The sequence below is a fragment of the Puma concolor genome, chromosome D2 (genome assembly GCF_028749965.1).
Source record: "Puma concolor isolate L17-30 chromosome D2, mPumCon1.1.hap2, whole genome shotgun sequence".
Lineage (NCBI taxonomy): Eukaryota > Metazoa > Chordata > Mammalia > Carnivora > Felidae > Puma > Puma concolor.
In genome coordinates, this window is record NC_141677.1 from 13,211,717 (window position 1) to 13,224,331 (window position 12,615).

The 12,615-nt window shown below is 47.2% G+C and overlaps 2 protein-coding genes across 9 annotated transcripts in view; one reads left to right on the top strand and one right to left on the bottom strand.

The window, feature by feature from the left end:
• B3GALNT2 (beta-1,3-N-acetylgalactosaminyltransferase 2) overlaps positions 1-3,463 on the top strand; it is a 60,586-nt gene extending 57,123 nt beyond the window's left edge. For 3 of the 4 annotated variants that reach the window (XM_086679635.1, XM_086679636.1, XM_086679633.1), the window contains one exon: positions 874-3,463. In XM_086679635.1, coding sequence (XP_086535761.1) covers positions 874-1,020 — 147 coding nt within the window. In that variant the 3' untranslated portion in view covers positions 1,021-3,463. The remainder of the gene's footprint in view (positions 1-873) is intronic. The other variant, XM_086679634.1, reaches the window with a different exon arrangement.
• TBCE (tubulin folding cofactor E) overlaps positions 1,198-12,615 on the bottom strand; it is a 94,779-nt gene continuing 83,361 nt past the window's right edge. For all 5 annotated transcript variants that reach the window (XM_086679629.1, XM_086679631.1, XM_025915004.2 and 2 more), the window contains 6 exons: positions 10,749-10,901; positions 9,594-9,747; positions 7,271-7,339; positions 6,207-6,266; positions 2,589-2,680; positions 1,198-2,440 (listed from right to left, as the gene is read on the bottom strand). In XM_086679629.1, the coding sequence (XP_086535755.1) occupies positions 2,348-2,440; positions 2,589-2,680; positions 6,207-6,266; positions 7,271-7,339; positions 9,594-9,747; positions 10,749-10,901 (621 nt within the window). In that variant the 3' untranslated portion in view covers positions 1,198-2,347. The remainder of the gene's footprint in view (positions 2,441-2,588; positions 2,681-6,206; positions 6,267-7,270; positions 7,340-9,593; positions 9,748-10,748; positions 10,902-12,615) is intronic.

Below are 12,615 nucleotides of genomic sequence, written 5' to 3' on the forward strand. Positions count from 1 at the left end.
GTTTCTTGATGTGCTGAGAGACCAGTGTGCGTGACCTCATGTTCCTCGGAAATGGAGGTCTGTATTTAAAACTCCTTCCACAGAGGGCCTTACCGTCTACTTGACTGCATTACAAACGAATGTGACTCATGCTGCACACCCACCCAGGTGCAGGCGGGGTTCTAGACACTCAGGGTCAAGGCTGAGACCCAGGTTTTGTTTTCTAAATTACACACACACACACTTTCTCCTTCCCTCCCTCTAGGGGGTCCTGGCTGTGAGTCCCCGGGCCCCGTGGCCTTTTAAAACCCAGCAGGGCCTTTGGGGCACACGTGGACTCTAGCTCCTTTCCTCTGCCACCAGTTCAAACATGCTGTGAAAAGACTTGATTCTTTCTAGCATCTTTATGTTCTGAGACGGCAGGGGTTTCTCAGGCCCTGTTGTATCACTGGGAAGTCGCTGGCGGTTAAGAGTCCTTCCTGTTCACCTTGCCGGCATCCGCTCACCTTTACTACCCTCGCCGTGACTGACCTTGGGCAAAGTACCGCACACTCAGTCTCTCAGTCATAAAAGGGAAAGGATTCCTACCTCACAGGTTTTAGGAGTATTCACTAGTATTTATTTATAAAGTGCCCGCTGCCATCCCCAGAATACCGTAAGCTTCCATGGGAACAGCTGCTGTTACCTCTTCTCGCAGCCGCTGGGAAACTTTCCGTTTGCGCTTCCCAGGCTTTCTGGTCACAGAAATCCCCCCGCTGCCGCCCCCCTCCCGCCCCCACCTGCGGTGGTTTCGGTGGTTCGCACACAGGTGTCTTTGAAGGCCTCTGCCAGCTTTCGTGGTCTGATCTTCCAATCTGTTCCACGGCTCCCAAGTTCACCTTTGTTTTTCTCCAGGACGGCCTGTGGCTGTGTGAGAAGACGTGCGAGACGGGGATGTTGTCGTCACCCCAGTACTCCCCGCAGGAACTGACCCAGCTGTGGAGGCTGAAGGAAGCGTGTGGAGACCCCTGTCAGTGCGAAGCGGCCGGAGGAGGATCGTAACTCGCGGTGTGTGAGGCTGAGGGTGTGTGCAAGCGAGAGTCTGAGGGGAGCCTACAGTTTGGCTGTCGAGTCCATGTGTCTTTCAGGATTGTTCCAGGTTGGCACTTTTTACCTGTAACCAATGTGACATTTCTAAATGTGTGCACAAAATTTCCTTTTTAAAAACCGACTGCTACCGTAGCATAAGAAAAATTTTATTTCTGTATTGGAAGAACATTTGAGAAATGCCAAATTGTTTTATAAAACAAAAGTTTCTAAGAGCTGATGTATCATTTCTAGTTTATAATTAATTACTATCACTTTTGCTTAAAATTTGGCCTAGTTCAGAAATCTTGAGTAATGACAGAGAATGTGAATTTCAAGCTGGATTACAGAATAGTTCCATGAAGCATAATGAGGATAATTAAGGGCCAAAAAGAACTCACAGAATGCCGTGTGGTCACTGATACCAAAGCTTGGGGTTTCTGGAAGTGTCTGAAGTGGGCAACTTGAACTTGAAAAGGAACCAATCCACTCGGTTCAGGACTTTGGTTTTAAAGTTCACTTATTAAGTGGGCCAATTCAAGTCTTCTTTTGCCATTTAACACCAATCCTGAAGGTCGCACTCTGGTACTGTCGGAAAAAAAAAACTAAAATAGGGATAGGAGTCAAATACCTCTCAGGGTTTTAGCGACATAGGGAAGGATACTGCTTAAACAGTTGACACTTCAAATGAGTTTTGCTTTCCTCCTGTCATTGCCCGATGGTTCCCTACTACGCGTGACTTCCCATCAGAGCTGGTCGTCATCTGTAGAAGAAAGTAGGCCCGGTGTGGGTGCAGCTGCAGGAAAGAGCATGGGGTTCATTTTGGCAAAAGTGCCCTAAAAACAGTGCGGCACAGAAGACCGATCATGGCACACGCGTTACACACAGAAGAGGTGCCTCCCTGAGTTCAAGGGACAGTTTCCGAAATGACCTTCCAAGTCCTTTTGGTAACCTTTTAAACTAGTAGGAACGGTGGAACTCCATTAAAACTGGTCTTACGCTGGACCTTAACTGTGTTCAGATCTCATTAGACCAGCTAGGTTCTATTTAATATTTAAAGTAGCCGTGAACTATAAATACGAAATAAAATCAGAAAGTCATTAGCAGTGACCAAGGCTGTGCACCTACTGTTACGTATGTGCCCAGAAATGGTCTCTTCCCAATGAAAAATACCACTTTTTCTCCACTTAGGGCAAGTTGTAAAACCTCTTCTTCTGACAGAATTGTTCCAGAGAATCATTCCTTTCCGGTGAACCCCAGTCATGATAAAACAGCGGAGTCTCTGAACTTGACTAGTTGGCTGTTACCATCGCACTAACAGGTAGTCTCCGTTTTCCACAGAATAGAACTGTAATGACTGCTGGTCATTTTCTAGCTCAATCTCTCTGCCAGGCATCTAAAAACAGAACAAAGGGTCAGTACATCAAAGATGTCTGTTTTTCACCGAGAATCCAGCCGAGTCACAAAGAGCCCAGCCGAATGACGTGTCTTACGGGGGGGGGCGGGGACCTAAGCTTGACTCTGTGTGTCGCTGGGCAACTTACTTTGGGACTTTCGTAGGACAGCACAAGTTCTGACACAGGAACTTTGAGAAGACGTGACAGCAGTCCCTTCACCTTCTGAATGGTCATGGAATCTGTCAAAAGACACACCCTCAGTTCCCTTGAATAACAGTTCCGTGTAAAACGAGCTCACGTGACAAGCCCACAGTCGCAGTGACTCAGTGTTCCATCATTAGGGACAGGCTCACCTGCCCCGGGGCGGCGAGAGCCCGGTCCACACCACCTACTGGACATTCGGGAAGCTGTGGCAAACGGAGCCAATGTTTGACCTAAGTGCCCTTGACAATGGCTTTTCATTACCATCTCAGTGGTGTTTAATATTTCCTCCTTACTCTGAAGAAACCGGAGATCCTATTCTCTGCACAGAGGAGTAAATGTGAGTAAAACCCTGACCTTCCTAAACCTCTGTGATCACTCACTTCTGGATGGCTGAGAGAACGCTGGGGCGGGGCGTCCCGAGGACGTCTGTCCGTCCCTCTGCCTTGGTTTCCTCCCTGGGGAGTGAGGGAGGCCCAAGTGGTCTATAGACTCCCTTTGAGCACGCCCAGTCTGTGGGGATTATGACGTGTAAATGCGCTTGACATGCGAGGGGGATTTACTCAGTGAGCAAATGCTTTGGTTTGTTCAGAAAACGCTATGAACTTCTTTCCAAAGATGGGTTGTGGTAAATACTGGATATTTTGGTGATGAGAAATAGTTTCTCTGAAGCTTTAGCTGGAGGTACAGCAATAGTGTGGTGTTCCTACAAATATCACATGTATTCAAATATTTTTCTATCAAAAATGATTTTTGTAAAAGCTGTGTGTGTTTTTATGCAACTTGTCATAATAAATGTTATCTTTATTTTAGAATAAAAACTGGCCTTATTTATGTGTTGAATATAAACAATTGACACTTGTAATTTTAATGAAGGTAACTTGTTCTTTTACGTGTGAACCTGTGTAGATAATCTTGTCCTTTCAAAAGCCTTAGGTGGACCGGCTTTCCTTGTTTGGAGGGTGATCAGCGATGGGTTAACTCCTCCACAGCAACAGGGAAGACACATTCCTAACTCACATCAGAAACAGAAAGTTTGGTCACAAAACAGTCCTGAGAAGAAATCTGCCTACTTGCACTGTGTCTTTAGAAAAACAGCAAGTTGCACGTAATGCTCTAAATAACAATACCATTTGTAATGTGAAAGTAACACGATTGTCTTCACATTTAGAAAACGTAGAGATGGTTAACTGTCCCTGTGCCTCCCCATGACCACTGTTAGAATTTTAACGGGTAGGGCGCCTGGGTGGCTCAGTCGGTCAAGCGTCCGACCTCAGCTCAGGGCATGATCTCATAGTTAGTGAGTTCAAGCCCCACGTCGGGCTCTGTGCTGACAGCTCAGAGCCTGGAGCCCGCTTCGGATTCTGTGTCTCCCTCTCCCTCGGCTGCTCCTCTGCTCGTGCACTCTCAAAAAATAAAATAGAACATTAAAAAAATTTTTTTTTAAGTTTAACAGGTGTACACTTCCAGGCGTTCCTCCGTTTCTAGAAGGATGGACAGGTTTCACCTGCAGTGGTCCATCTTTTCTCTCTTCACGCCAGTTCCTCTAGACCTGCACAGCCCAGCACAGCCGCTGCGTGGCTAGTGAGCACCTGAAGCGCGGGGAGTACGACTCAGGAACTGAATTTTATGATTTCAATTTAAGGCATTTAAATGGTGGCTCGTGGCAGCCATCCTGGACAGTGCGGCTCTAGACCTACTTCGTTCTCTTTAAAGACCCGTGATACGGCAACGCGTGGCCCACTTATTTCTCCACCGGTGAACATCTGTTTTTAATTCTACCATCACAAGTGCCACAAGGTAGAATGCTCGGTCGTACCGTATACCCATACGTATGGGCAAAAGACGATGTTGCAGTCCTTTACATTTCCTTACTTATCACGTTTTGAAGAACAGTTATGTTGGTGGTTGAACAGTGGCAGCATGTGGCGTAAAAATCAATAGCAAGAACTGTTGTAATCTGCTGGCTTGCTGCCAGGTTTCGAGAACACAGGACTCAGATTCTGTACTGCTTGAAGCAGTAATTATTACATATAATTTCTATGGATGATTCTGCTCTCTGCTGGGTCCATCTGAGGATGAATACAAATCGGTGCATGAACATGGTGGGTGTTCCAGGGGGAACCGCATCTCAGAAGAACTGGGACACAGGTATAGAGGGTGGAAGAGGAGAGGGCGAGGCCACACTGTCGCCATCGGCCTAGAGCCACAGTCACACGCACACCCAGCCACAGTCCTTGACGGATGGAGCTTGGTGCCCTTCCCCAAAGAAGCCCTTGAACAGAAAGCTGAACTCAGGGCTGACAACATTCTTGAGCAAATATTCCTCAGTAATAACCTCCCCAGGAGTTGATTTTATGGATCTGGAAAGTAAAGGGAAAAACAAACACGATCCAAAGCCTACTACATTAACAAAAAGCTCTGGGTCTCTCACCGGTCTGTCCCCGTGAGTGTCTTTACCGACAGTACTTAAGTCTGAAAACAGAATAACCAAAGGGGAGCCACTACTTTGAATTCATGGTGATCTAACAGCAGAATTACAGATCACAGGAACAGAAATTAGACTGCTAAGGAAAATGGAGTAATACTGGTATTAAATGACAGTTACCAGTCAGAAAGGTACCCCTGTGAGTACAAACCCTTCCATAAGCGATACTGTGAGCTTGTGGGATTTGATAAAAAATTAATTTAAAAATAAATGTGAATTGACTGCACTGACAGGCAAGCAAAGAAAAGTCTTTTACTAGAGTCATTTATGGTGATCTACATTCCATTTCTTGGGCAAATCCTCACTGTTCTAAATTTAACCTGTTGATATTACTATTTAACTCTGAATGAAGTTTAATCTTGAGAATTCTTGAGAATTCACAGTATACTCAAAAGATGGGCTGTAATTTTTTCTAAGTTTAAGGTCACTTAGAGCAATCTAGTTTGTTGACACAGAAGTATTTTCGGAATAAAATGAATTCAGTCCCAGCAACACTAATGTTTAGACAGAGTTCCGAAGTAGCTTTTCCAAAAGAAAAGCATTTCAGTGTTTCCGTTAAAAGATCACGTCTGAGAACTTTCCACAGGGACTCCCGATCGGTAAGGAGTCGAGCGTATGAGAAGTCACAGATGTCCAAATAATTCACAGTTCGGGTCACTAGGACACATTTCCTGTTTTACAAAGGGATGGTGAGACAGACCTCAAGCCCGGTGAAACAGTCTCTCTGGACCAGAGCAACAATTTGAGAACTAAACCGAGGTGGATGCAGGAAAAGGCCAAGCCAGTCCAGCACTAATGACTTTGGCTGAAGATGTAAATGTATGCAGGGGCTTCTGGTTTAACAGGACTTTCCCAGATAAGCTGATACGGTTACAGGAGACTCGGGCTTCTGGGAAGGGGTCGGGGGGGGGGGGGGGGGGGGGGAGGACGATGATGCTGGCACGATTAGTTGTATTTTAGATCATAAAAGATTAGTGAAAACGTATCAACTCTAGAAGTTCAGACACTTTGCTTCCAGCCAACTCCTAGGCCAGCAATTCATAAGCGCAACGAGTGGAAAAGCCTGTTTTTCTTACCTGGCAGTTGTTTTTCTGTGACTTTCTGATCAACCTGATTAGGATATTTTATCTTCAGTGCTTGAAGGAAAAAAGGAAAGAGAGTGACTGAGACCTACTGTAATAAGGATTTAAATTACACACACGTTAACAGCAGCTGACAAATGATAATGGCTGTTCAGTACAGCTTGGCTCAAATCCTAATAAAGGGTCTTACCGATGTTGAAAATCCCTTCTGTTAACACTTCACAGAATTACTAACAACAACAAAAATAGCTGGACCAACGTTCTAATGCCATCCCTTCTCCCCTTAGTAGTTCTTTCCTGAGAATTTGGCTGTGTTCCAATGTAAGAAAAGTCACAAATTTACAAATCACAAGTCCATTCACTTCTCACATACTGCCCATTTATAACACCACTAGGTGAATTAAAAGCATGAGAATTGCCAAAATGTCCAATATAAGAATTAAAATTCTTTTAAAATGTTTATTTTTTTTTTTCAACGTTTTATTTTTTTTTATTTTTGGGACAGAGAGACAGAGCATGAACGGGGGAGGGGCAGAGAGAGAGGGAGACACAGAATCGGAAACAGGCTCCAGGCTCTGAGCCATCAGCCCAGAGCCTGACGCGGGGCTGGAACTCACGGACCGCGAGATCGTGACCTGGCTGAAGTCGGACGCTTAACCCACTGCGCCACCCAGGCGCCCCTAAAATGTTTATTTTTGAGAGAGAGAGAGAGAGAGAGAGAGAGACCAGGCATGAGTGGGAAAGGGACAGAGAGAGGAGGAGACAGAATCCGCAGCAGGCTCCAGGCTCTGAGCTGTCAGCACAGAGCCTGACGCGGGGCTCAAACCCACGAACCGCGAGATCATGACCTGAGCCAGATTCGGACACTCAACCGAGCCACCCAGGCTCCCCCCAATATAAGCAGTTAGATAGGCTTGAGAATTCATCATTTCTCTAAAAACTGAAGTACTCACTTAGTACTTACTTAAGAGAAACAATCACTATTAGCTCATCACTATCTGTTTCCGCGCCTAAGGCCGCGAATACAAATACGCGGTCTTTGAGTGTGAGGTTCTTACTTAGTAGCTGGTTTTTGAGCAAAAACGGCTGTCGTGTTTTGAGTTCCCCGTCTTCAGGTGCACCATATTCTGCGGAAGAAGAAATAAAAAAGGATGAGTGATAAGCCTTAAGCCACCGGAAGCAAAAATACAAACAGTAAGTGTTTGCATAGCCTTTTCCCTTCAGGGATAAACCTCGCAGCGGCTGCCACGCTAACCTGGCAGCGGGGTCCTTTTATTCAGTTACTGGTTTGCTTGTTTATTTTTAGGAAGGGCGGACGCAACTGCTTGCAAGCCTGGGACCCTCCATCACTGATCCTCACAGACGGCGCCCCGACTCGAGCTGGCAAGAGGAGGCTGGGCTTTCAGACACTTAGGACACTTTTTATTCAAAGTTTCACCTTTGCTAACCGTTCCCTCGCATTCTGGGTCCTGAGAGAGGAGCCTGGTGCCATCTGGGGCACAGCTCACGGGACACCTTCGAGTCTCGGCCAGAGCGCGCGACACCAGGCCGGGCGCTCAGCACCTCCCCCTGCCTGGGAAGGGGATCCCATAGGAGGACATCAGAAAAGCTGGAGCCTTCCTGCTCCAACTTCTGCTGGGCCAACCAGAGACCGCGTTTCTAGAAATACTCCCAAGTATCTGTGCTTTTGTCTCGTAGCGTTCTCAGCCGTGAAATACTGGGCCGTAGGCACAGGAATGCGTTAGAATCTTCCCTTCCCGTCACCTCCCCCAAGTGCTGCAGAATTCACCTAAGGTGGCCAGGAAATTGGGCCAGCTAATAGAGTGATTTGAAAGCAATTCCCATAGGCAGCTTTTCTTCCTCAAAGATAATGTTCCAGCCTGAAGTGCTTATGCGGTGAGCTTCTTGCATTAGGAAATACATATTAAAAAAAAAAAGAAAATCACATAAAAGTGAAATTTGAAATACTAATGAAGTCAAAACAAAATGGAAAGTTACATCAGGGACTAAGAATCATGAAGTCATGGCTTCAGTGCCTGAGGACCCAGGCTGGCGAGGGTAAGGAAGTACCTTGTGTTCCCAGTGCCCAAACCAGTAGGGGACACGCACACGGGGAGCTCTCAGGACAGAGCGCTGAGCAAGTACCGTGCACTCGTCTGAACTTTCCTGGACGTTAGAATTAGCTGGGGAGCTTAAATGCCAATGCCCAGATTCTACCTTGACATCTGTGTGTTTTTTTAAGTTTACTTATTTTTGAGAGACCAAGAGAGTGTGAGCAGGGGAGGGGCAGAGAGACAGAATCCCAAGCAGGTTCCGCACTGTCCGCACAAAGCCCGACATGGGGCTCCAACTCACGAACCGTGAGGTCACGACCCAAGCCGAAACCGAGAGTCAGATGCTTAACCGGCTGAGCCACCCGGGCGCCCCTTAATTTTTAAAATGCCCTCAGTACGTTTCTGGGGACACACACCCCAATGTTTATAGCAGCACTATCAACAATAGCCAAAGTATGGAAAGAGGCCAAATGTCCATCGGTGGATGAATGGATAAAGAAGATGTGGTATATATATACAGTGGAATATTACTCGGCAATCAAAAAGAATGAAATCTTGCCATTTGCAACTACGTGGATGGAACTAGAGGGTATTATGCTAAGCAAAATTAGAGAAAGACAAAAATCATGACTTCACTCACATGAGGACCTTAAGCGACAAAACAGATGAACATAAGGGAAAGGAAACAAAAATAATATAAAAACAGGGAGGGGGACAAAACGGAAGAGACTCATAAATATGGAGAACAAACTGAGGGTTCCTGGAGGGGGTGTGGGAGGGGCGATGGGCTAAATGGTTAAGGAGCACGAAGGCATCTACTCCTGACATCATTGTTGCACTATACGCTAATTTGAATGTAAATTAAAAAAAAATTAAATTAAAATGCCCTCAGTACAACCCGAGTCGAGATACGCTGGAGTGCCTCCTGCCCCCCTTAAAGGAGGGAGAGTACTGCCTCCTCGAGCAGGGAGTCGGGTGAGCACACAGACACGAGAACTTCCACGCACAGCTGCTTTCTGTCCCCGAAAGCCAGCCTCTCTCTTCCGGGAGCGCACGCCCTTTCCCAGCTTCCTTCCTTCTGCTCAGACAGCTGCCTGCTTCTCTTTCCTAAAGGCAGCGGTTTAATTCTTGCTCCCAACTCGCTGGATCGGCCCCAGGAAAGCACCCGTCAGCTATGCAGAGGAGTACGAAGAGACCCAGAGGAGAAAAACGGTGGCACCGAGGGTCCCCTTTGCTCCCCAGCTGTTCTAGCCGCAAGGCCGCTGGCAGGGAGGGGGGTGGGGGTCGCCGCGCCGCGCGGGGAAGGCTCCGGGCCTCATGTACGTACTCAGGCAGAGCGACTGGTATCTGGGATGGGCTGCAAGAAATTCTTCATTTGGCCTGTTTTTGTCTGGATCCTGATGTCCGCCAGCCTTTTTCCATTCATTTCCAAATGCTTTTCGGTAATCAAGCTCAGCCCCACGCCTTTCCTCTGGTAGAATCTATATTAATGTGAATAAAAACAGGCCTGTTAAGGTGGGGTTTTTTTTAATGTTTATTTTCGAGAGCTCATAAACAAGGGGGAGGGGCAGAGAGAGAGGGAGGCACAGAATCTGAAAACCGGCCCCAGGCTCCAAGCTGTCAGCACAGAGCCCGACGCGGGGCTCAAACTCATGACCCAGGAGATCGTGACCTGAGCCGAAAGAAGCCGGATCCGCTGAGCCCACCAACTGAACCGCCAGGCGCCCCCGTTAAAGTGTTCTTCTAGTGAGTGTTTGCATTTTGTACCCTGTCTTTCCTCCACTCTTCACACACACAGAATAATCACATCGAGAGGGACGACGCTTCGTATGGCTTTACCTTTCCTCGCTAACAGAATTCAAGAATTCAAGAGTTTACTGAAGAAGAAAAACCAGTTTCGGTCTTACGCTTTTCTTCATGAGAGTATTTGTCCACCTGCCGGCGTGTGGGCTGCGGCAGGTGCCCTGGGCCCCTGGGGGCGCTGACACCACAGGCGAACGGCCCCACCTGGGCGATCGGCTGAGGAGAGGACAGGCTCTGCGGTTCTGTGTCCCGTCTGCCTCTGCCCCCCAAGGAAAAGGAGCAAGTGCCCAGAATCCCTCGCCCCTCCTCAAGGGGCAGCTAGGCAACTTCTGTCCTCACCCGAGTAACGCCGCCTCCTGAGGAGTCGGAAAGAAAGACTTCTTAGTACCGCACAAGGGTAGTATTTTACCATATGGGGGAAAGGCTACATCTGAACCCTTTACAAGATTCAGGGGCGCCCGGGTGGCTCAGTCGGTTAAGCGTCCGACTCTTGATCTTGGCTCCGGTCCTGATCCCATGGTTTGTGAGGTCCAGCCCCGTACAGGACTCTGTGCTGACAGCGTGCAGCCTCCTTGGGATCCCTCTCTCCTTCTCTCTGCCCTTCTCTCATTCACGCACTCACATGCACTCTCTCAACCAACCAACCATAAAATACCTCCTCGTGATACTAAGCGCCCACCTCACATTTGTTCAGGGTCTTCAGCTGACCGATTTTGGCGATGATGAACTGGCGTGTGGTCTGTGGTCCGCTGCCTCCTTCCGTCAGGGGGTTTCTTACACAGGACAGAGCACGCAGACTCTGTAACTTATCCAGCTCATTGATAAATGACCACTGAAACCCAACGGAAAAAATACGTGAATCTAAGCATGTTTCAGGCTACTTTCCTAGATGACTTGAACTAGCCAGAGAAAAGCATGAATCTCTAGTTCCAATCGGGGGCACTGGATCTCGTCATGCGCCAAGCACCCACTAAGATGACCGTGCGCTTTTACTCTAGAACTGTGCCGTGTAAAATGACCGTCTGCTGACGGGTGAATTAAACTAATTTCTCTGTTAATATTTTTGGGTTTTCTGAGGAGTTTCACCCTGAGGAAGCACTTCTCTTTCGATCTAAAGTATCTTTTGACTACAGCAAAATATAAAGTTTCTGCAGAGCAAGGGAAACCATCAACAAAACTAAAAGGCAACCTACAGAATGGGAGATCATCGCAAATGACATATCCAATAAAGGCTGAGTCCAGAATATGTAAAGAACTTGTAAAACTGAACGCCCAAAAGACAAATACAGTAAAACCTTGGATTGTAACTTGTCCTGCGAATGTTCCGCAAGATGAGCAAACTTTTCTGATAAATTTAACGTGATAAACGAGCAATGTCTTGCAATACAAGTACTACGTGAGGCCGAATGTCACATGATCACAACTGAGCCAGTGGTTCTTGAAATTCGCTTTGATATATACAAGTGCTTTAGAGTATAGCTTGCCTCCGGAACAAATTATGCTCATAAACCAGGGTTTTACTGTGATTCGATTAAAAATGGGCAAAAGCGGGGCGCCTGGGTGGCGCAGTCGGTTAAGCGTCCGACTTCAGCCAGGTCACGATCTCGCGGTCCGTGAGTTCAAGCCCCGCGTCGGGCTCTGGGCTGATGGCTCAGAGCCTGGAGCCTGTTTCCGATTCTGTGTCTCCCTCTCTCTCTGCCCCTCCCCCGTTCATGCTCTGTCTCTCTCTGTCCCAAAAATAAATAAACGTTGAAAAAAAAAAAATTTAAAAATGGGCAAAAGAAATGAACACATTTCTCCAAAGAACACATCCAGATGGCCAACAGATACAAGCAAAGATACTCAACGTCACTCATCATCAGGGAAATGCAAATCCAAACTACAATGAGGTATCATCTCACACCTGTCAGAAGGGCTAGTATCAAAAACACAAGAAGCAACAAGTGTTGGTGAGGATGTGGAGAAAAAGGAACCCTTGTGCACTGCTGGTGGGAATGCAAACTGGTGCAGCCACTGTGGAAAACGGTACGGAGGTTCCTCAAAAAGTTAAAAACAGGGGGCGCCTGGGTGGCGCAGTCGGTTGGGCGTCCGACTTCAGCCAGGTCGCGATCTCGCGGTCCGTGAGTTCGAGCCCCGCGTCAGGCTCTGGGCTGATGGCTCAGAGCCTGGAGCCTGTTTCCGATTCTGTGTCTCCCTCTCTCTCTGCCCCTCCCCCATTCATGCTCTGTCTGTGTCCCAAAAAATAAATAAAAAACGTTGAAAAAAAAAAAATTAAAAAAAAAAAAAAAGTTAAAAACAGAACTCCCTACAATCCAGTAATCGCATTACTGGGTCTTTACCCCCAAAATACAAAGACACTAGCTTTGGGATACATGCACCCCTATGTTTATTGCAGCGTCGTTTACAAGAGCCAAATCATGGAAGCAGCCCAAGTGTCCATCAATAGGTGGCTGGATAAAGAAGACGTGGTATGTGTGTGTATGTGTGTGTATACACACACACATACACACACACACACACACACACACACACACACACACACACAC